The sequence below is a fragment of the Lytechinus variegatus genome, chromosome 13 (genome assembly GCF_018143015.1).
Source record: "Lytechinus variegatus isolate NC3 chromosome 13, Lvar_3.0, whole genome shotgun sequence".
Classification (NCBI taxonomy): Eukaryota; Metazoa; Echinodermata; class Echinoidea; order Temnopleuroida; family Toxopneustidae; genus Lytechinus; species Lytechinus variegatus.
In genome coordinates, this window is record NC_054752.1 from 14907935 (window position 1) to 14930621 (window position 22687).

The 22687-nt window shown below is 36.3% G+C and overlaps 1 protein-coding gene across 1 annotated transcript in view; it reads right to left on the reverse strand.

The window, feature by feature from the left end:
• The window catches only part of LOC121426658 (golgin subfamily A member 4-like), a 66330-nt gene that overhangs the window by 15439 nt on the left and 28204 nt on the right, over positions 1-22687 (reverse strand). The window contains exons 12-13 of the mRNA XM_041623029.1: positions 9494-9622; positions 632-811 (exon numbers count right to left, since the gene is read on the reverse strand). Coding sequence (XP_041478963.1) covers positions 632-811; positions 9494-9622 — 309 coding nt within the window. The remainder of the gene's footprint in view (positions 1-631; positions 812-9493; positions 9623-22687) is intronic.

Genomic DNA, 22687 nt, shown 5'->3' on the forward strand with positions numbered 1-22687 from the left:
ATAGTACTATGTGATGTTCCTTCGATGCGAATAGTTTTAGCCAGATCCTCGAGTGTCATTGCATATTTGTATACTATATCATCGTGGATCTAGATCTAGTACAGTTACATAAATTGAACTTTGAGAAATCTTGAAATCTATGCTGAAAAATATTCAAACTGAAGATCACCAACACAGATAAGCGCATGTGGGACAGTGTATTATTATTGCTTTGAATGTCAGCCCGATGCTTGACCTGAATCCTGTGCTTATTTGCTTATTTCTCAGCAATTACACAATTTCTTCCAGAATCCTTTGGCACATATTTTTTTATTTATACAAACAGACACTTTGGTGGTCATTTCATTGGATTCTGTATGAACTCATTTTGAAATCGTTACCACAACTGGCATTTATTTAAGGGAAATTCCATGAAATAATCAACCTTTTTGTACATCAGACCCCATTTTTCTCAAGTGTTACTTCACTTCATACACTGACCAAGTCATGATTATTTGAGAGCATTGCAGACTGTCATAAGAAACAGAAATCAGAGACAGAAACTTTCATGAAGGTCCCACAAACATGGGGTAGGGTGTACCTATATGTATATTATGGAAATGCCCTTAAGTGGGTACTTTACTCTACTCACAGATTTCATGGAATCAATAATTCTCTGAAGTTCGTCCTTCTGGTTATCCTGTGCGCTGACGGCGGCCATTTTCTGAAGTTCTCTTTCCTCGATAGCCATCATCATCTCTGCTTCCTTCTCTTTCAGTATCCTTTGCTGTTGTTCTGTGTGTCTCTGTAATGCCAGTTCATGTTCACGATCCTATATGCAAATGGATAAAAATCAGGTAGAAAAGAAGATAGAGTCTTCATAAACATGGTGTTACTCTGGTAAAAACTATGTAAGTTCAAATCTATTTGATGCAAGTACATGAACATTCAAAATGAGTGCAGTGTGTCACTTGAATTAACTTTGTAGAGTTATAACACTTGTCTCTTCATTGAGATAGAGAAAAAAATGGAGAGGACGATAGAAAAAAAAACAAAGAAAGATTCTGAAAAGGAAATAAAGATGGAAGGAAAGCAAAAAAGAAAGAAAGAAAGAAACAAAGAAAGAAAGAAAGACAGAAAGAAAATAAGAAAACGGAAGAACGAAAGAAAAAAAAGAAATACAACAAATGGGAAAAAACAGAAAGAGGGAAAAAAAGAGAATTGGAGATAGAATCAAAGAGAAGAGAAAAAAAAAGAAAGATAGACAAACATGGAAAATGAAAGAAAGATAGAAATCATAGGGAAGGAACAAAGCAAAAAAAATCAAGAGAACAAGAGTGAAAGTGTGGGAGAAATAGTGGGAGATAGGCGGGTGAGAGTCAAGGAGGAATGTACATATTGGCGGAAGGTAAGCAACAGAATCAGAAAGATGGAGAGGCAAAGGAACACGAAATGTACCAGAAGAAATGAGGTGGTGGGAGTTAATAATAATTAATGCAAAAAGGGAATTACTTGTCAACAAAGGAAAAAATAGTAGGCCTATTGTACATATGCTTTTTGTACTGTAACTAATGAAGAGAGAAAGCGGAGGTCACTAAAAAATATGAGGGAAGGTCACAGTGACCTGAGTGATGTAATGCTGCAAGATTCAGTCAATTTTAATAAACATACGATTAATATTTCAAAAGAAAACTGAAAATCATCAAGGCCTCCGATCTCCTTGAGGATCAGTCAAGATCTGGGAGGCTTTTCACACAACAGTGACTAGTGAGTAATTTTCACCGATTCTTGTTATAAGCTACCCAAATTCTCCTATCTGATTGGCTCGGGGCAAAATTGTTGGTGAAAATCACTGGCAATTTGTTTCTTGAAACGCTCCCCTGCTTGTTGATTGATACGGGGCTTTCACAACTGCTTGTGCGATTGTTATACGATCATTGGTCACAATATATGTTGCATGCAATCGCAATAGTTGTAAGAAGTCGCACCTCCAATTGTGAAAGGGGCTATACGCAGGACGCTCATTAACACTTCATCAAGATGATCTGATCATATGTCAAGTAGACTAACCACTTCCTACATAACATCTATTGCACCTCAATGCCATCATAATTCAAGATATAACAAGATATGAACTGACATGATCTTTAAACCAATAAAGAGCAAACTTAAATTAAAGAGCATCTGATCAATTCTGAAACATTTTAGCTGATAACAGATCACACCATTTTTTAGTTTCCATGTCAATTTTGTTTAACACTTCTAATTTACAAATAAGAATAGATCATCTTTGATACCTTTAGCATCCATTTTGTTAAATGTTGATTTCAGATCTTTAACAGACTTCAAAAACTTAGTTTTCATTTTTATCACACATGGGATGCTATCAGATTGTACCAAGTCATGTCCGATTATCCATTTTATTAAACATAATGAATCATACAATTTAAACTATATCATACTTCATTTCCATTTTGTCATACATTTTATGAGATGACCAGTAAGATTCATAACATTTCCAAAGTTCATTTTGTTTATCTCCGAAGAACTGAAATATTTTGAGCCATCATAAGATCAGACAAGTTCAAATCTTCCAGTCTACTTTGCCAATGAGTTCATTAAAAAAGAGACACTTCAGTCTTCACTTTTCTTTATTTTTTCTGTTTTAACAATTTTAACACTTCATACGGAGACAAAGGACAATTTCAAATCGTCATCTCCTATGCGTCAAACAACAACGATGAGTTGATATGGTATAAAAAGATGATCCTGCTTCAAACAAGAAACTAATGTGTCCACATGAAATTGGTGGAATGAACACGCAATTACAAAGTGTTTCGATCTGAGAGTGTTCATTTATTTTGTTTTTTAAGGTTTCAAAACACCAGCAACCAAGAAACACTGAAAAGACCCCTCAAAAAAAAAAATTGCTAACTACATATTGATGAATGTTTCCAAAATAACAGGTAGCCAAGCTGTTCTCAATTTGAAATTCCTATAAATCATAATGCAAAATATGTGCAGAACTTTGCGTTGAAATTTGTGACAGCGATTAAAGTTCAATGTTCTTTGTCAAAACTTTCATATCACCAACCCCTAGCATTTCTTACACTGTCATTCACGGGAACCTGCCTTGTTTACAAGTTCAGCATCAGCATCAGCGATATTTCACCGATAAAGATCGCTCAATTTCTATTTTCGGCATCCTCTCTTTTTCCCTCACGGAGGTTGAAGGATATTACTTGAGCTAGGGCGAGGGGAGAAGAAAGAGGGAAATTATGAGGAAATCACAGGGTCATTTTGAAAATCAGTTTCATCACCAGAAGGGACGAAAAAACCACATGTCCAAAGAAATATGGTTTCAAACCGCCTCAATCATGAGAATCCCCGTTAAATTACGAGAACTTTTTTAGGCCAAAAAATACCCATTCATTATTCCTGCATTCACACCGCCCCGAAACATACCCTTCAGGATATATTCCTGAAGTTACGAGCATGCGCAGTATGGTCTGATAAGCAGGCAAGGCGCGAGATTCAAAATCACTAGCCCAGCAGCCACCCTCGGCGCCCGCGCCCAACGACACGCTGGGCTAAAAGTTCCCGTAAATTGCTTTCACACTGCCAAAATACCTGCGACCTTGGAAAAATCCCTGAGAAAGTTCTCGTAATTTCGCCAAGTATCTACTATTTAGTGGGTATTTTCTTTTGGGGAAATTATGCGTAGTTTGCTTTCATTATTACCAAATTACCAAAATACCTGGTATTTTCTGATCGGGGTAAATTTCCCGATCAGAGAATACCTGGAATTGACGAACTTTGAGGCGGTCTGAAACCACCTATTGAGAGTGCATTCTATACAAGGAAAGTGTAAGACGTACAGCTTATCACTGTATTAATACAAAATGGCTTCAGTGAAGTCGTGTGCAATGAAATATGGGCTAAGCATATGACAAAAATAAAATGTAGGACGAGGACAAATACATGTACATGTACTAATGGTGATATACGTTATCTTTCAATCATGAATTAGGCAACATTTTTTTTAGAAATCTATGCGAGTGGTAAGGGTCTTTCCGGCCCATTGCATTACACTTTTTTATCACATACAGTAATAACTGTATTGTAAAGTGAAAGAATTTTCTTAATTCTTGAATCTTGTAAGCATAATTTTTGTTGATTACTTTCATGTATGAAAAAAATGAAAAAATGAAAATTTGTAAAGCTTTAGAAAATGTGAAATATTACTCGATTGATTTATGGCAAACGATGACCATACCCAAGAATTGATCAAATTTGGATACCATAGAAAGTTAATAATACCCCCCCACCCCCATGATAACAACCGCCATTATGACAAAATAGCAACAACATAACATGTCATTACAATGACAAGAAAGTTTCTTACAAATTAATTCTTGAATATATCAACTCTCATTAAACATTTGGCAAAAACTATGAAGGTGGTACTTCACACTGCAGGATTTTTCAAATATTCTGACATACTGTCACATGTCATTACTATAGTAACACAGTACAACACATTAGAAATATGTGTCTTGCACATCTGCAACCCTAGCCCAATGTGTGTGTCCATTGCCTCATGAGCATTCAACGGAAACTGAGAAAATAGTGAGACCCAAAAGATTTGCAACGGATGGATTATCAGAGCATACATGCATGTTGATTCCTTGATATAACCCCTAAAAACTTTTGGTCTGGCAGCTAGGGTGTAATAAATAAGTCACTGAGTTATTAATTATGATAAATTGTTTTTATTTTCACCCTTTTTCATCCATGGAGATACACTTTCTAATATGAAATCATAACTGTTACTTCTCTGCCCAATCTTATATTCAACACAAGAAAAAGTAACCAGAGTGTTAAATGGCATAATTTCCTTCAGCAAGGAATTCATCCACAGCGTGCTGCACTTGACCCAGGTGAGCTACATGGGTACCGGCAGGAAGTAATTCCTCAAAAAGCTGTGTGCACCTGAATAGCTAGCCTAGCTTGGCCGGATAATAACAATAGCAGGGCCCGACGGGAGAAAAGTTTTCAGAACTGAAGTGGCTACCCTGGGTAAATATACCGTTATTACTATAAACTTACAACATTATGAAGCACCCTCCATGGGCTAGTCTTTCAAAGAGTTGTGTTGATCTAATCAATCCCAAATATGGAAATCCATAGATGTCATAATTTTTTCGTGCAGGGAATTTTTATGTCCCTTTGGAATCAAAGAGGAGCAAACTGATTACCAAGACAATGATGCATGCATGAGTATACATCATACTTGATAGTAAGCAGTGTTTGACTAGCTCATTTAAGATGGTGAATTTCTGGCTTTCTATAGTTGCGATTAATCAGACTGATCTCAACTCGTTGTAAGACAAGGCCCAGGACGCTTTTACAATAATGCAAAAACAATTTCTACCCATTGGCTAAAGATTTTGATAATAATCCTGTCTCTTCCCTTGCCCAACAAACCAACAGACATTCCAATCACATAGAAGTAAAAAAAAATTCACATTCCTGTAAAGAGCTTCCCGACCGATCACAGGATTTTCGTCATTCAGTCAACCGACGGTTAACGAGGCATGCGATAACGCCTTCTCTTTGGTTTTTGATTGGGGACAGCTTCCTTTGCCTCAGCCAGGAGCAAGACAGATCATGTGACAATATCACTTTGATCTTCAAGGGGTAACAATTAGAGGTGAGAATTTCCTGAGATATTTGCACTTGGTTCAACAGGTAGAAAAGCCACGGATGTTAAAGGAGTACTCCAGGTTGATAAAAGTGGGATTTGGACAGATAATGAGAAAACAGACAAACAAAACACTGAAAATCTAATCAAGATCAGACAAGGAATAACAAAGTTAGACTTTTTTAAAGATTTGCATCATTTAGGTGAAACAGTTCTATGCATGTCTTCATCAATATTCAATAGGCAAACTGATGATGTCACATCCCCACTTATTCTTTTGTATTTTATTACTTGAAATTGTGTTTATTAAAATTTTTCCTCCAAGAAAAAAAGGGAATGACGGCTGATTTAATGCACTAGATATTCATTGCTGAAACTTAATTCATCATAATGGAGACATACGTCATACACACATGTATGAAAACATTAAATCATGACTTTATGTAATAAAATAAGAAAAGGGAAATTGGGAATGTACATCATCAGCTCACCTAATGAATATTCATGAGGACATGCATATAACTTTTTTGTACAAAATATTGTCAAAGTTTAAAATTCAATAACTTTGTTATCTGTTATCAGATCTTGATGAAATCTTCAGCATTTTGCTTGGTGAATCTTATTCTGTTTATTCATAGATATAGTTGTTTTCAGCCAGGAGACTCTGTATTTACCTTTGAAGTACATGTACTGCACTGGAGAGGGGCAGCGGAGTAACCTAAAGGGGTTCCATGCAGTTAGCTCACACACCTATACATGTAGGCCCGTATTCTGAACTTGGGTTTTTAAATTAAACCCTGGTTTAAACTTGTGGTGTAACTATGGATAGCCAGTAGTGACATAAATCACTAACAATAGAGGTTCAATGTATCAGCTCATTTAATTCTCAAATCTTTCTTAACTGTCTGGGAAGGATAAATAAGATTTTTATTTTCAACATTATAGAAGCATGTTAACACATGAAGCATCTAATGTAAACAAAATTTTGACATGTTTGGCTTTCCATAATTTAAGCACAGGGTTGGACCATGGTTTAAGTTAAACCTGACTTCAGAATACAGGCCTTCGTGTGTACACCACAAATGAAGCCTTCCAGTGATGAGCTCTACTCTAAAACAAAGTTCCAACCAAGATCCTTCGTCTATTCTCTTCTTTGGAGATAGTCAAGGAAAATCTCAAAATTTTCAGTCAAAAACTGAACAATATCGATTTTGTGCTCTCTTGTTATTTACAATCTTATTACCACATATAGTTCTAATTATGGTTCAGGTGAAATAAGTCATTGATTTGCCTTATCAGAAACATATTTTTTGTTCATGTGTTTGTATTTATTCATTTGTTTTAAATAGACTGATTAATCAAATAGTTGCAAAGTCACATTCTTCATGAGGGATCATAATATTATATTCTTTTTTTTTACATGTATGTTACTCTTTCTCCTACTTCTCTTACCCCCTCTGTACATAAATCTATTATTTTTCATCTGATAGTTACAAGAATACAAGTATTGTTTGTAATATGAAGTATCCTTTGTGTAATTACATACACAGTGACTTACCAAATTTCTGACTTTCAAACACTCGTCCTTCTACTGTAAAACAAAAATAGGTCTGGTGTGTTTACAAACATTGCCAAGTCCGGTATACAAAAATGTGTTTGTTCCTATTTATAGTTTGAAATTTGAGTTAATTAAAACCTAATTTAGCAGCCAGCTTTGTTCGCGGCAAGCATTAGGTTGCTAATTCAAGAGGAATTAAGACGTTTTGGGGTAAATGTCAAGAAGAATGTCAAGAATGACGCACGATCTCTCACTGGGTGGTGAATGACAAGGAGTCAGTGCCAATTGAATAAGATTGGGAAAGGCCATGGGGGAAGCGGAAAAGAGACAAAAAGACATAAAGAGACAGAAATGATTGAAGATACAGAAAGGGAACATTAAAGAGAGAGAGGGGGGGGGAGAGTGGGATAAGCCAATATAAAAGGGAAAAGAAAACCAAGAAGACAGAGGTTGAGATTTCAAGAAACAAAAAAATACATGTCTGACAAAGGCTACAAGGATTGCACACGTTCTCATGTAGAGGCACAGAGGGACGAATAGACAACGACAAGAGACAGAAGGAGAGAGGGAAGGGGGCAAAGACTGAATCACAAAGGGGAAGGGGGAAGACTGAAGATAGAGCTCAACAAACGGCAGGGAAGAAAGACAGCAATGCAACAAAATAGAAAGAAAATCCACCCCTGCAAATATGATAATGGAAAATTATCTTTAAGAAATCAGAATCTCAGAGAGGCAAGATGCAAAGATTGGACGTTCCAAAGGCAAATACATGAAACACTGAATTTGTGTAAAATACAAGGAGGGCCTAGATGTATATGCAATCAATAATAAATCGGAGCCCCCAAATATAAATGATAGAAGAAAATGCAGGACACCATCTAAAAAATCAGTAGAATCCCACCCTCCCCCCCTCACAGAAAAGGGAAAGAAATAAGACACAAAACAATTTTTTTCACTTCTAAAGAAGCACAAAAAAAATAGAACAAGTTTAAACCAGGTTGGTATAAAGAAGCATTAATTTTTCTAAATTCTAAAATCAGGAAAAAAAGGTTGTATCTTTAATGAACACCCACTGCCTATCAATCTACATGTATGTGCCTCTACAACAATAGCTCCCTTCAGCTAATATTATTCGGGGGCGTAGTCACATGAAAGTTTCTGACGTCTTTTGGCATGCAATATTGGCAAGATCTCAATAAGAAAAAAAATAAACGAAGCCACCATAAAGAACTTTGCAAGAGAAAATGCCATTTTGAAGACGAAGGCGGAAACACATGATGGAAGAAAATGGAAACATGCATGTACCTATCTATTCTCATACTTATACATAGAAAAATTGAATTATAAACAAGGAAATCAAATTATGAAACTTTTTTCATTTTGAATGTTCACTATCTTTTTATGGGAGGCCTTCCTAAGGAGGCCATTTTGTAATATTACACAAAGATTTTACAGGAAGTAGTGGTTTATCATGAGTTCTTGAAACCTTGCAAAAATTAGACTTCATGTATCTTTTACATGAATCATAAATGTATTTCTGTTTTTTCTTGCTATTTCTATACATTACACCAAAACCTTTTCTACATGTACATCAACACTTTGTACAACATATGTTTACCCTGTATTTCTCATAGGAAAAAAGGGGGAAAATACAGAATACACATCAAAGCTTCACAAGTGTTCTCTTTTTCATGTTAAAGAAAAATCATCTTTCAGCATGATGTACCCTCTTGGCATAGACGGAGCACAGTTGGGCACCTTCAAATAGTCCTACCAGATAGGCCTCGCTAGCTTCCTGATGGAATGCTAGAGGTGGAGCTATGTTTTGAGATCTTGGACAATCTCCCACACTTGGCCAGTGGAATGGGACTTTAAGCATACACATATCTTTTTCTGATGTTTGATGATGTCTCTAATTTTAAATCACCATTCCACAAGGGTTTCAGTAGACAGATCAGATACATGTATTAAACATATACATGTATCTGTTTTATATCTGCTTTGTGGCTTGGAAAGAGCATGACTGAGTTCAAGTTTTTAAACCAAAAAGAGCATTGTCTAAGGACTTTAAAAAGAAATTGTGAGACATTGGACATTCAAATATTCTGATTCATACATTCAAAACAAAAATCTTTTAAACTTTTCCCACTCTCTGGGACAGGTAATGATAATAGTGGGTGACAATATAAAGAAAGAAAATATAATGGATGTCAAAGAAGATTAGGAAAGCAATAAAATCTTTTCTATCATACCTTGGCATGGAGTGATTCTTGGTATTCCTTTTGTTTTGTTTCCATGACAACCTCCCAATGTTTGTTCCTCTCCTGGATCGCTGCTTCTTTCTCCTTCAACATCTCCTCCTTCAGATCATCCTTCTCCTTCTAAAATGATGGAGAGAAGGGGTGAGAAAGAGAATGGGATAGTCAGAGAGAGAGAGAGAGATAGACAGGGGGAGAGGGAGATAGAGATGGGATTGGGGAAAATCAAAGAAAGAACTTTACTTGCTGTACATTCTCTATACATTTCATAGTCTTTCACTGAAGAAATTTATACAATGATTTACAAAAACAAAACAACCAATGAGTACATGTAAGTGAATAAGCAAACACAATATCGATGTAACTTCTGAAAGATTCCATGGCGAAGAATAATAGTGTAGTACATGTAGGTTTCAGGTACAGAATGTACCATTCTTGGGCAAGTGTTGGTCCCCAAAAGGACCACCCAAACCCAAACAAGTGTGTTCTTTTGTCTTCCTCAAATTATTGGAAAAAAAAAGAATGTGAAAATCATAAGCATATAAAATACCAGTAGATCACTTGCCATGTCTAGGTGAAAGATACCAGTCAGAATACAAATTCAAAAGGTAAGGTTAGATGCTGATTTCATGGGTTAATACATGTATAGGAGAGAAAACATACTTCAACAAGTGGCACCGTTCAAGCATGCCAAGAGGGTCTAATTGTCCAACTTAAAAAAATCTGAATGAAAAAACCTAATGGCAACTATTAAGAAGGGATTAATGGATTAACTTTGAATGCATTATAATCCTGAGATTAAGTGAGTTTTGAGAGTTTGACATCTCGTTTTCTCTGCTTAACGGTCCATTTCTATTTTGATCAATGCCTTGATCACGGTCATGCAGTCAGTCTGGAAGCAACATTATCAGTCATGCATCCATAATTGCGCTTACTTTCAAAGCATCAATTTTATTTTGAAAAAAAAAAAGTTTGTGAAGAACACTCGAGAGAATGAAGTTTGCCACTGTTTCAATAGGTGGTTTCAGACCGCCTCGAAGTTCGCCAGTTCCAGGTATTCTCTGATCGGGAAATTTACCCCGATCAGAAAATACCAGGTATTTTGGTAATGTGAAAGCAAACTACGCGTAATCTCCCCGAAAGAAAATACCCGCTTAATAGTAGGTACTTGGCGAAATTACGAAAACTTTCGTGGGGATTTTTCCAAGGTCGCAGGTATTTTGGCGATGTGAAAGCAAATTACGGGAACTTTTATCCCAGCGTGTCGTTGGGGTGGGTGGCTGCTGGGCTAGAGATTTTGAATCTCCCGCCTTGCCTGCTTATCAGACCACACTGCGCATGCTCGTAACTTCGGGAACTTATCCCGAAGGATGTGTTTCTGGGCGGTGTGAATGCAGGAATAATTAACGGGTATTTTTTAGCCTTAAAAAGTTCTCGTAATTTAACGGGGATTCTTATGATCGAGGCGGTTTGAAACCGCCTAATGACTCAGCACTGGCTAGGAAATATGGAAGATGACAAAGCAGAAGTCATAATGAAAATGTCTCTTTTGTCATGAAAAGACAATATGAACTGAACTTGTTTGTAAGTGAGCCCGTGAAGGCCGAAACAAGCAACTTGAACTATCCAAGCTGTCCCATTGGACGGTCACTGAAGCCACAAAAAGATTGCACATATTCCATCATTAAGACCTGCAATAACCTTCTGTTTCTTTATAGTGTTATCGATTTTGAATGTGCATGCAGTTTGATACATGTACATATCATACGTATGTATTTGTGTACTTAAAGAAAGATATGCACCACAAGAAATTTCAAATGCAGACTGGAATACTTCACACATTTTCAAAACCATGTCTAAACAGATAAAATTCCTAATTTATGATATTTATGTTAAAAAGCATTAAAGTAATACTTGTATGTCTTGCAATGTGTTGGAAATAAAACATGACCTTCAACTCAAAACTTGATCATCTTCTAGACAGACAATCTGACTGATTTTTATTTTCAAATCCACTCACCAAAGCCATACATGTAGGTAAGCTCAGACCTGGGGGCCATATCATAAAACTTGTTACAATGACAAATTATCAAAACTAGTTAAAAATTACCGAAATACTTCAATATGATTGGCTGAAAGTAAATTTGTTAAAGTTTTGTGAAACGGGACCATGATGTTCAGACTATTTTTACCCTCAGTCATGTTCATGAGTTTTTCCTTGAACCATTAATAGCCCCGCTATCCACAGGGGGCCGACCAATATAATAGCACTTCATCTAAAAATTGACATATCCCAGGTGTCAATTTGGCCTATATTTCACCTTCAGCAGGAAACACCTTGTTAACATGTAATAGGCTATCTATTCACACTTTCAAACACTGCAATTGACTGTCTTCGTCTAACCTCAGCTGATGTAAAAAAAAATGCATGCTCAACTTTGAGGGTTTATATTAGAAAATTGTTTCGAAATTTAAAACCTGTCGAAAGCCAATTAGTAAGGGTCTCTTTGTGGATTTATATTCTTTTCAAAAATCCTAAATCTTGTTCCAATCTTGCAAAACTTAGTGGACATTGATTTTTTATATGTTTATTCTCTGGGAAAATCTACATGAAAGTTTGGGGCATTTCGCACCCTCTCTGGATCAATATTTCATTTTCATTTTATTTTGTTTTCTTTAAAAAGAAAACCCAACTTTAATACAATAATGATTGATCTCAGAAAGATCGTAAGATTACATCATTATATTTACAGCCCATTTCATGCTTGGCAAAGAGGGGTTTTTTATCAAAAGAAAATACATATGAATATGTTTACATGATTTGCTTGGGGCCAACCAAATAGATTTACACGTAGGTGTTTTCAAGTCACAAGATTTATCCAATGACACAGATATTTATGTAATGTGCTACACATCTGATAAAGGGCATACACATATTAAATATGAATAGTGACAGGCACTTTTGGTGGATGAAGCAAAACTGAAAACAGATTTTAACAGTCTTTACATGCACAATCTGGCAAAGTCACCTTCTAGTCAGCTGCTACACTTGCCTAACATTGCATTCCCAGATTTGACATTTCTTATTGTATTTAAATGCATTTTCAAATTGAGGAAATTATTTCTTTAAAAAAAATCTCCTTTTTTGTGCACCAAAGGCCTACCTGTTCATAAGGCTTCAATATTGTTTTTTCCCAAACGCACTGGTGGTTGTTTCTCCTGGCTACCTAACATGGTTACCGAAAACTTATTCTCTGACCTATTGAATAACCTTACAACAGAGGAGCTTGATCTTGGGGGCTTACAACTATTAATCCTGTATCTTAACAGAACATTAAGGAAAGGGTGGGGATTCTTCCTGCCGGTGTGTAATCATCCACGCTGCGTTTCAATTTCATCACAGCGTGGATAAAGGTTCATAGACTGAATTTTCTGGAAGCTAAAACAGCAGGAAAAGCTCCGAGGACAAGACTTAAAAATTCGTAAAATCTTATTATGGTATTAGTTTTCACACAATTATCATTATCATTCAACTATTTTTATTAATTAATTTGTCTTTATTTTGATATTTTCATTCATATTCATTTACATTTCTGATATTACATCTACTTTCTTTGTTTTAATTCTTCTTTCATTTCATTTTTTTCTATATTTATTTATTGATTCTTATTTACATGTATTTAATATCTAATGAATTTTATTTGTTTTTATCTATTTTTTTTTCTATTTTTTTTTTTTTGGGGGGGGGGGGTTGGGATAAGGTGTACAGCTTGCCCAAGCTCCACCATTCATATCACAAATATCAACTGTCATGCTTGATATAGACATATGAAGGTCAATAAGTAAGATCATAGAGCTATCTCTGTTAATAGCTCCATGGTAAGATCAGACATGACTTGGCTGACCCAGTCATCCTAGGCTATAGTCAGTCTACAGGCCTTGACCATATCAGTCCATATCAAATATCACTAATCCAAAGATGCTCATTGACATGTCTTACCACATCACAGATCACGTTGCAATCTTTAATTCTGAAACTTGATCACATGACTGGTTTATTTCAAATTGGTCTAATGCCGATTCATCCAATTACTATTGAACTTGTCTACTATCATTTCGTCTACCATCAGTTCCTCCCCTATCCTCATTTATAGCCTTAATTGCCATGTCGTCCACTCACCATTTGGTCTAATAACCATTTGGTCCAATAGCCATTTAGGCTATCTACCATTTGGTCTAATTAGACTTTGTGTTAATTGGGCAAAATGAATGAAAATAAAATGGGTATTAGACCAACTGGTATATGAAACAAAGTGGTCATAGACGAACTGGTGATTAGACAAGTTATGATTGGACCAAATGGTTGTTAGATCAAATGTTGATGGACTAAATGGCATTAGACTAAACAAAGGTAGACCATGTGATGAGAGGATGGGTTGGCAATAGACAAATTTGCAATTTATCACACAACTGTGCGTGACCCACACCAATGGCTAAGACCAATATTTGCCCCTATACTGTTTTAAAATTATGACAGTACCATGTTTAATCATAATTTTGTTGGATATCAACAAAATACAAACACTGCTATCTCAACCTTTTACACTATCTGTTATTTCAAAAATTAAATATAGTTGAAATTGTACAATGCCTATAGGGAATTATTTTCTCCTTTCTTAAATTTTTAGATCAAATGATGGTCAATAATGGTGTATACTGTCAAAATCCATGACTTTAATTGAATGTTTTGGAAATAAATCTACATGTACACTGTAAATGTACTTCTTTGTAAGCAACCAGTAGTACATTGTATATGAAAATTCTTTGTTGCATGGAAAAATTCTGAAGTCTTCAGGCAAAGGAAAGAAATTCTCAAAAAATGAGGAACATACGCAATAAAGTAAATCCAAGTAAAGTATAGTGCCCTGGCCTTCACTTCACCTAAGATTTTCACTCACTTTCACAAAGCTTATTATCAATGAAAATCTAGTTACATGCTAATGAAATCAAACCATCTGATTGGTCAATAGCAAAGTTGTAATAGCTTTTAGCTGCTGTTTTTATTTTTTATTGTTTGAATCAAGATGCTTATCAGTAAGCATCTTTCCACCACCACCTTTCAGTGTTTGTATATTCTTATTCCATCTTTTCCTTTTAGTATACATAACATATCAACTTACATTTTATTTTCGTCATCATTTCAAGTTTGATGTTTTTAATCTGTATACTCTATGTATATATACCTTTGAATTGTACACTATTCAGCCTTTTTGGCTGCAAAGTGCCATAATTTTAATAAAACCTTTTCAATTTTTTTTAGAACAAAAAGTTTTGTGAAATTTGAAATGGAGGCTCTTTGTCAGATCCTATTCATGGGGTTAGTTACATAAAAGTTAATGATTGATCCTAGGACTCATTTTTATGATTGACTTCATTCACCATTCTGTGCAATGAATTGTACAAGGTGGTTCTACAATCAATGCCTAATGATTATGGTCAAAGGTTCCTGTCCGCAATAGTTAAATTTATAACTTCAACAAACCTCTTTGTACGCTTCTTCCAAGAAGTCGTTTCCATTGCACGGTTCGACACCGTCTACAGACGACCCTGAATCCTTTGTAATCCATAACGATTCCATCTCGAGATCCATTGTAGAAGACAGGATCTAGAGATTCAAATGATGTGATCCGCTTAAATCCAATTGAGCATTATCGAGGAGATCAAAGTCTTGATGATATCGAAAAGCGTTGAGCAGGTTCTAAGAGTGATCCTTGGGGTTTATTTGGAAAATAAGAATGGTACTTGTGAAAAGAGTTTCCTTGCTAACAAGCGCCAACTTCCACAAAGGATCAGTGGAAGTGATACAGAACAAGTTGCTTTTTCAGTCTTGCATGTAAATCCCGTTGACACAGGTTGCAGAATAAATTTCAAAGACAAGATTGATATGAGGAATGTGACTCTCGAATTTCGATGAGGTGAGCAAAGATGAGGTGCATCCCCAATGTTTGCTTTATGATTCGCCTTCAGCTGCCTATCACGTTGGTTCTCGACTAAGTTCTACTGGATATCCTGTTTGGGTAATCTTTGCGCTTCAGTGTTTCGCCGCTTCCCTGATTGGCTTTCATCACCAAAGACATCACATGTTGACATTTTCTAACATGGCTCATGCAACAAAATAACTCCCCAAGAAAAAGTGGAGTTCGCAAGTAATCCCTTCTGTGAGCCCTACGAGTGCCTCTTATTGAACCAATGACAAACCCTTGCCCCCCCGTCAGCAGCTCCTGTCATGGGCAATAAGATAGTCACAATGCTTCATTTCCCCTTGATGTAACGATGCACAAATCTAAACCACACAAGCCAACCAACGCACGAGCAGTGTTACACCAATGACTTGTTGAGATGATGGACGCAATGAGCGGCCGTGTTTACCAAACACAAGGCCTCGCCAGCAGTGCCAACCCAGACGAAGAGACCCTTCACTGCGAGTTATCACAGGAAATGCTTGGACGACTCGTCTCAAATCTAAGAAGCACGTAGCCCCCTATCAATGACAGACAGTATCATTTCATATGGACCGTACATGTATGTCATAGAGCTAAAGTTGCATTTCAAGAAAACTCAGCAAGAGATTATATGTTAAGTCCACCCTCTGCTATTTACCTTTAATATTTACATATATTCTTCCACATTATCTCACAAAACATGGATTCTGAAGCAGACAAATTGTGCCATACTGGTTTATCAAGAATCTTCAGTTGAGTCAGAAGTAAATCCAAACTTAGTCATCAAACAAAGAGCTGTCTGCAAATTAGAAGTAATGACAGGTTCAGTATGAAACTAAGGAAAGATGAAAACACCATAGTACAAGACAATGATTAAAGATCCTTTTTTTAATAAAATATGATGCAAACATTTCCTGCTCAACGGCCCTTTAAACCTGCCACACAGCAGTGTCTAACTGCTCTTACTTTTAACAAGCTGGCTCATATACATGTATGCACGGCTCCCTCCCTGCATCTTGCAGACATGCACAGGAAGTACCAAACAAGAACAGCACCTAAAATAAGACGCACCGAGACGGGAGGGGTGTACAACCACAACATCCCCCACTTTGCGGCAATGCCAACTACCAATTACACTTGTCCCTTAAAATGTCAAGTATCTAAGACCAAAGCTGGTTCTCCACTAGCCCAAGTTAACTCAGTCTTAAGATACAAGTCCTGATCAGCCCTCTTTAGGATATGATCTTGAATCTTAAGGCGACCATACACCTTACGACTGGTCTGTGACCCGATTTCAGAATAAATTGTAATAGGATTTGATGCTAATATTGAGACTTGGAATATCTTACTGTGTAATGTTCTAAATCATTGTACCAATACCTATGATCGAATTTGTGACTATGCTATTATCCATCTTAGAATAAAAGCGAATTTAATATCTAGTCATAATGACATCATAGCAGTCATATGATTGGCTACGATTTGAAAATAGTTTGAACTTTACTCCAAAATAAGGGCTTGCAATCTTTCAAAATTGTTATAATATTATTTCAATAAATTTTAACCTCAGATAGAATGATATGCTCCATCCACATCTTCAGAAAATGAGCAAAATGTGATTTGTTCCAAAATCGGGTCGCAGACCAGTTGTAAGGTGTGCGGTCGCCTTAAGAAACCCAGTCTCCATCTAGTCTGCTGGGCAAACCCTTCACTCGAAATAAGGGTCTGAATGTGCAGCCTACTCATGCCTTGTGTACTGAAAGCTCTCTCGAACAGCAAGTTTTGTATGTGCTAGTCTTTGCGTGGAGGCACACTTGTTGATCAAAGTTCCATAAGGGTCTGTGCCTGCAGACTAGTCTCCATCAGCTTTTGAAGGGTATTCTGGCTTAGGCCTGTAGAGCATATCATTGATAGTTGTTGTTTAACAAGTTGTCACATCTGATTAAACTATCTTTTATTTTGATTGGCTATTAATATCAAGTACATGGCTTTTATTGACTGTCACTGTCTATGGTTACTGTCAGATAAGTCAGATATAACGTCTAAAAAGGCCTTTCATGAAGCACTCCACTGCAATATGACATTAGAGTTAAACTATGGAGCATGCACACTTTAGGTTCCGCATCTGATATTAAGGGTGTGGTAGTATGGTACCAAGAATTACTATTTTGAGAGAATACCAGGGCCCCATCATACAGAGAGTTACATGTACTATTGATCCGATCAACCTCAAGTATATGGAAATCCAACAATGTCATGATTTTTTCCTTCAGGAAATTTGCAAAATGTCCTTTGTACACAAAGGAGAACACATCAAACTGTCAGGAAATCAATGAATTTATGGATATACATTCATATCCAGAAATGTTTTTTAACAAGCATTTTTACATGTTGACTTTGCTGGCTTTCCATAGTTGCGATTGATCGAATCATTCGTAACTCTTTGTAAGATGAGGCCCGGCTGGACTTCAACCTTGAGGTGAATCTCTTGATAATTGCATCTTCATTACTAATCATTTTAATACAGGATCAGGGGCAGTTTCATAAAGCTGTTTGTAGGTTAACCGTTTGCCTACTGGATCCCTGTACAAAGCCTATGGGAATCTCAGAATTCAGTAGTCAATGGGTTAAGAGTGACTTTAAGAACGACTGGTGATTCTTTCTTGTGGTAAATGTTATTCACCATCAAATGTTCATTGGCGATTATCTAGGGAAAGACAGGCTCACCGGTCATTCTTAAAGTCGCTCGTAACTTGTTACAGCTTTATGAAACACCCACTGCAGAATGAGTTGTGTTTAAAATGCAAGTAAAAAATAAATCTTAAGTCCCTATCATGCTCATTTCATTGGTTGTAAAATCAAGTTGTGTTGGTTTTTATGAATTGTGTTTGATCACAACTCTTACTGCAACAGGGCCCAAATTATATGTAGAAGGATAATTCAAAAACTCAAGCTGATGAAGATTTGCCTCAGGAAGCATTTGGACTCTTCCCAACACGTGACTCACGTCTTTGTCCAAAGCAAAACGATTTGGTCAAATCAATACTTTAATTTCTCTCCAGCCAAACTTTTGCTGACTGAGATCTTAACAAGGAGTAGGGTGAGGTCATCAGATGGACGGTATTAAACCCGACGCGATTCCGGTCATGAGACAGGCTCTCGTATGACGTTGAGCCTGCGGAGGGTGTCCAACACTGGCTATCATTGCAAGGATTCATCTCTCGTTATAGCCAACCTTCACTGACTTCCTGTGTGGAGTATCTGAAGTGGATGGTTTTCACACATCGGCTTTCACTGTGATCTTTGGCTTTGACATTGGGGTCCAATATAATACATTCTATATGAGTGTGTGTACAGTACAATTACCTTCCAAAGAAAAATTAACAACTTTACTTTACAGAGAAACAAATTTAGAGCAATAAGGTACATCCAGTGGCATTCTTTGAATAAATGAATATCACAGAGAGATAAGAAATAGAAGAGCAAAGAGGAAGACAGGGAAGAAGGAAAATTAGGATGAAGAAGGAAAGAGTGAATTAAGGCAACTGTCAAAGCAATATCCCCATGGAATATACCCCTTTGTCCTTCTACTAAATTACTTTAATTACCACCTCCGCCAACAAAATCATGTTCATCAAACAAGGTTAATTTCTCTGGTACACATTCAAATGACAGCAAGCTTGCTATGACAGCATAACAATGACATTTGTCAATCAATGTTATTATGCATAACATATTTATAACAGGGAATAATTTTGCTTACCAAATCTAATTCAAATTCTCGTCATTCACATACATTAAAAGAGAAAAGCTTTTAAATATGTTCTGTACAGTCTTATGTAAAAAAATAAATCTGCTACCCTAACGCCATTTTGTATAGCAGTGTCTAAAAAAATGTGACACAATTGGAATGTAATACCAGGATAATTTATCTTTGGCCTATTGAAAATTCTAACTAAGTGACATTATAAAAGATAAAAAGGAAAGACCTGTTTAAAACATTCTGCTGGTTAATGACAACTGGTAAGTGCCGAGTCAAAACTTTCATGAAATTTTCTTGTCATCCTAAATGTAAGATCATAATTTTTTTTTTTCAAATTGGTTACTAAAATTCCCTTTTCTGTCTCTTTTTCACTGCCAAGCTCTCACCCCTTCCCACGTCCAAGTCTCTCTCCTCGATCCCTCTTTCATCTCTAATCATGATTCAGGAAATTTACAAGGCGAGAAGGAGATAACTTTAGCTCGGGATCGGGAGGGAAGGGGGGGTGTGACTACCTACCCCCCCCCCTCCTTATACTGTTTACATCACAGGGTGTGTTAACACAGAGTTTGAGCCACGGTTCACAAACATCAGTCAACATACAATACAATGTGTTGTAAATACATACTAGTATTATTTCTTGGATGATTTATCCAGAAAAAGGCAAGCACAAGTTAACAAGGGATTTTGCAGAGTTCTACAGGTGTAAAGCTTTGATTTAAATCTGCTATAGTACCGAGGTTAATTTCGATGTATGTTTTCCAATTTTAATAGAAACGGGGACTGCCTATGTGGGTCAGTGTACATTATACATGTACATGTATGTTGTCATTTGGTTTTACAGCGCTCTATTAAATGTGCCAATCACAATTGTTATCTCACTTGAAAAATTTTCCTTTTTTCAGACAAGGCCTTATATTTTAGGAGACAATTTGAGAAATGCATGTAAATGTATATGGCTAAAATATGAAGAAAAAAAATTGCAAGTGCACGCAAGCTACATGTATGTTACACTTTACATGTACATGTACACACTGTTAAAGTTTGTATGAATATTTATGGAATACTAGGGAAATAAAACAGTGTATGCTGAAGAACATCACAGGAAAATGATTGTATGATAAATAGATGATCCTATAATTATCATCATTGTCAATATCAATTAACATTTATATGTACATGTATGTATACTAAATATGATTTAGATACAGTTATACTGTGCTGTGATGTGAATTTCAGTCACAATGAGTCTTATTTTAAAATAACACTTTTTTCTGAATAATAGATTGACATTCTCCTAATACATGAATTTGGGATGAACACAATAGAGGTCTTTTAGAAAAAGCATTGTCCTGGGAAAAATTTGTCACTTGAAAATTACCACAGACATAAAAAGCACCTGGGGAGAACCCCCGTGTCTCATCATGATTCATCAGTCTAGAGAATGTCTAAAAGCTTATCTTATTCAAATCATCTAGATTTCTATATTTATTTTTTTTGATGATGACACATGCTCCCTCACCAGGGAATTAGTTATTAAATAAAGACTTGCATACATTGTATACAGTTATTCCTCTATAAAAAATATGAAAACAAAAAAATAAGATTTTTTCATAGCATTTGGTCCAGTGGTTATGACTTTTACCTTGTAATTATAGGGTTGTGGGTTCGAAAACTAGAAAAGTCGCCCACTGTTTTCACACAAAACTTTGATATCTGTAGGTCCACAACAAACTTGCAATTTAAAATACATGGGAAACTGAAGGAGGCCACAAATTATTTCAAGCACATTAATACCTCGGTCATCGGATTCAATCATTCATTCCCGCACACAATGTGTGCACAATCTCCACACCCTGGGGAGTACCCGGTATTCCAGTCAGTCGCCGGCGAGGTGCACACAGTTCTGGAAAAGCTACATACATGTACAATGACTTTCACATCCTACCGCGTACCCATTTATCACCTGGGTCGAGAGTGGCAAAGTGTGGATTAACGCAAGATCGTGATGGGATTCAAACACACGACCCTCTGTTTACAAGGCGAGAGTCAGAACCACTACACCACGGCTCCCCAGACCCCCACACATGATAAACAATGACTCTCATACAACTATCTATCATTCAACATGCAATGGTGCAAGGTCAGGCAAGGTATGGGCTCTTCCAATTATCTCTTCATTAAATAAACTTATATTTCGGGCCCACAAGGAAAACCACTGCATCATTTTCATCTAATATATAGAGCGTCAGGAAACCACTCACAAACGAGATAACAGGTTTGACGGACTGACTCATCGCCCAGCGAACTGTCATCGGTATTATTGGGCTTGCTTTATTAGAATGGAGAGGGGCTAACGGGGGTGACATTAATATTTCCTGCCAGAGATGTAGACTGCAACAATATGATATTCATATAAAACAAAAGTGACTTTTTATTTCCAACATTGATTTTCAATATAAAGTTTAAAGGTATTGTTTAACTTTGTGAGCAGCCGATTTAAAAAATTCTCAAACCAAGATGAAACATGTGTACAAGTGCATGTATTTGAACTAATAAACCCTGAAAACAACCATTATTGAGAATGAAAAGCTAAAACTACAAGGCAAACCCCGATTTTGTAAATAGGCGTCTTATAGACGCCTAAATAGTACACATAACTGTATGGGATGAAACTAAGATGGTGTTTCCGGTCACTTTATATTTCAATTTTTGAAGCACTAAATAATGATTTTCGAATGCAATTTTTTCAGGGCTTCATTTTTGTAACATATCACAGACATATGTGACAAGTGTGACCTTCTAGCTCAGATTTTTTAAAAGTCAAACCAATGTTAACCAATCACTTTAATATCAATATTCAGCGATAATACTGAAAATGCTGTAATATCAGTGGGACACACTAGCCATGGCGTGCTTTCCTTCAGCAAGAAATTTATCCACACTGTGCTACACTCGACCCAGGTGAGGTGAATGGGTACCTGGCAGGAGTAATTTCTTGCATGCACTGAGCGCCGGTGATGGTAGCTTGAGCTAAAGCAGGGGTAATAATAGCAGCGCTTTGTATCCTCAGGCCAAAAGTGCTTCATAAGTCCAGCTATTATTATTATCACTAAATATTATTAAAGGACAAGTCCAAAAGATCCAAACAAAAAGTTGATTTGAAAAAAAGGAGAAAAATCCAACAAGCAAAACACTGAAAATTTTATCAAAATCGGATGTAAAATATAATGAAAGTTATGACATTTTAAAGTTTCGCTTAATTTATACACAGTTATACATGTATGCACATCTTGGTCGGTGTGCAAATGAGGGAACTGATGACATCACTCACTATTTCTTTTGCATTTTATTATATGAAATATGAAACATTTTTGTTTTCTCGTCATTGTCATGTGAAATAAAGTTTTATTTCTCCCTGAACAT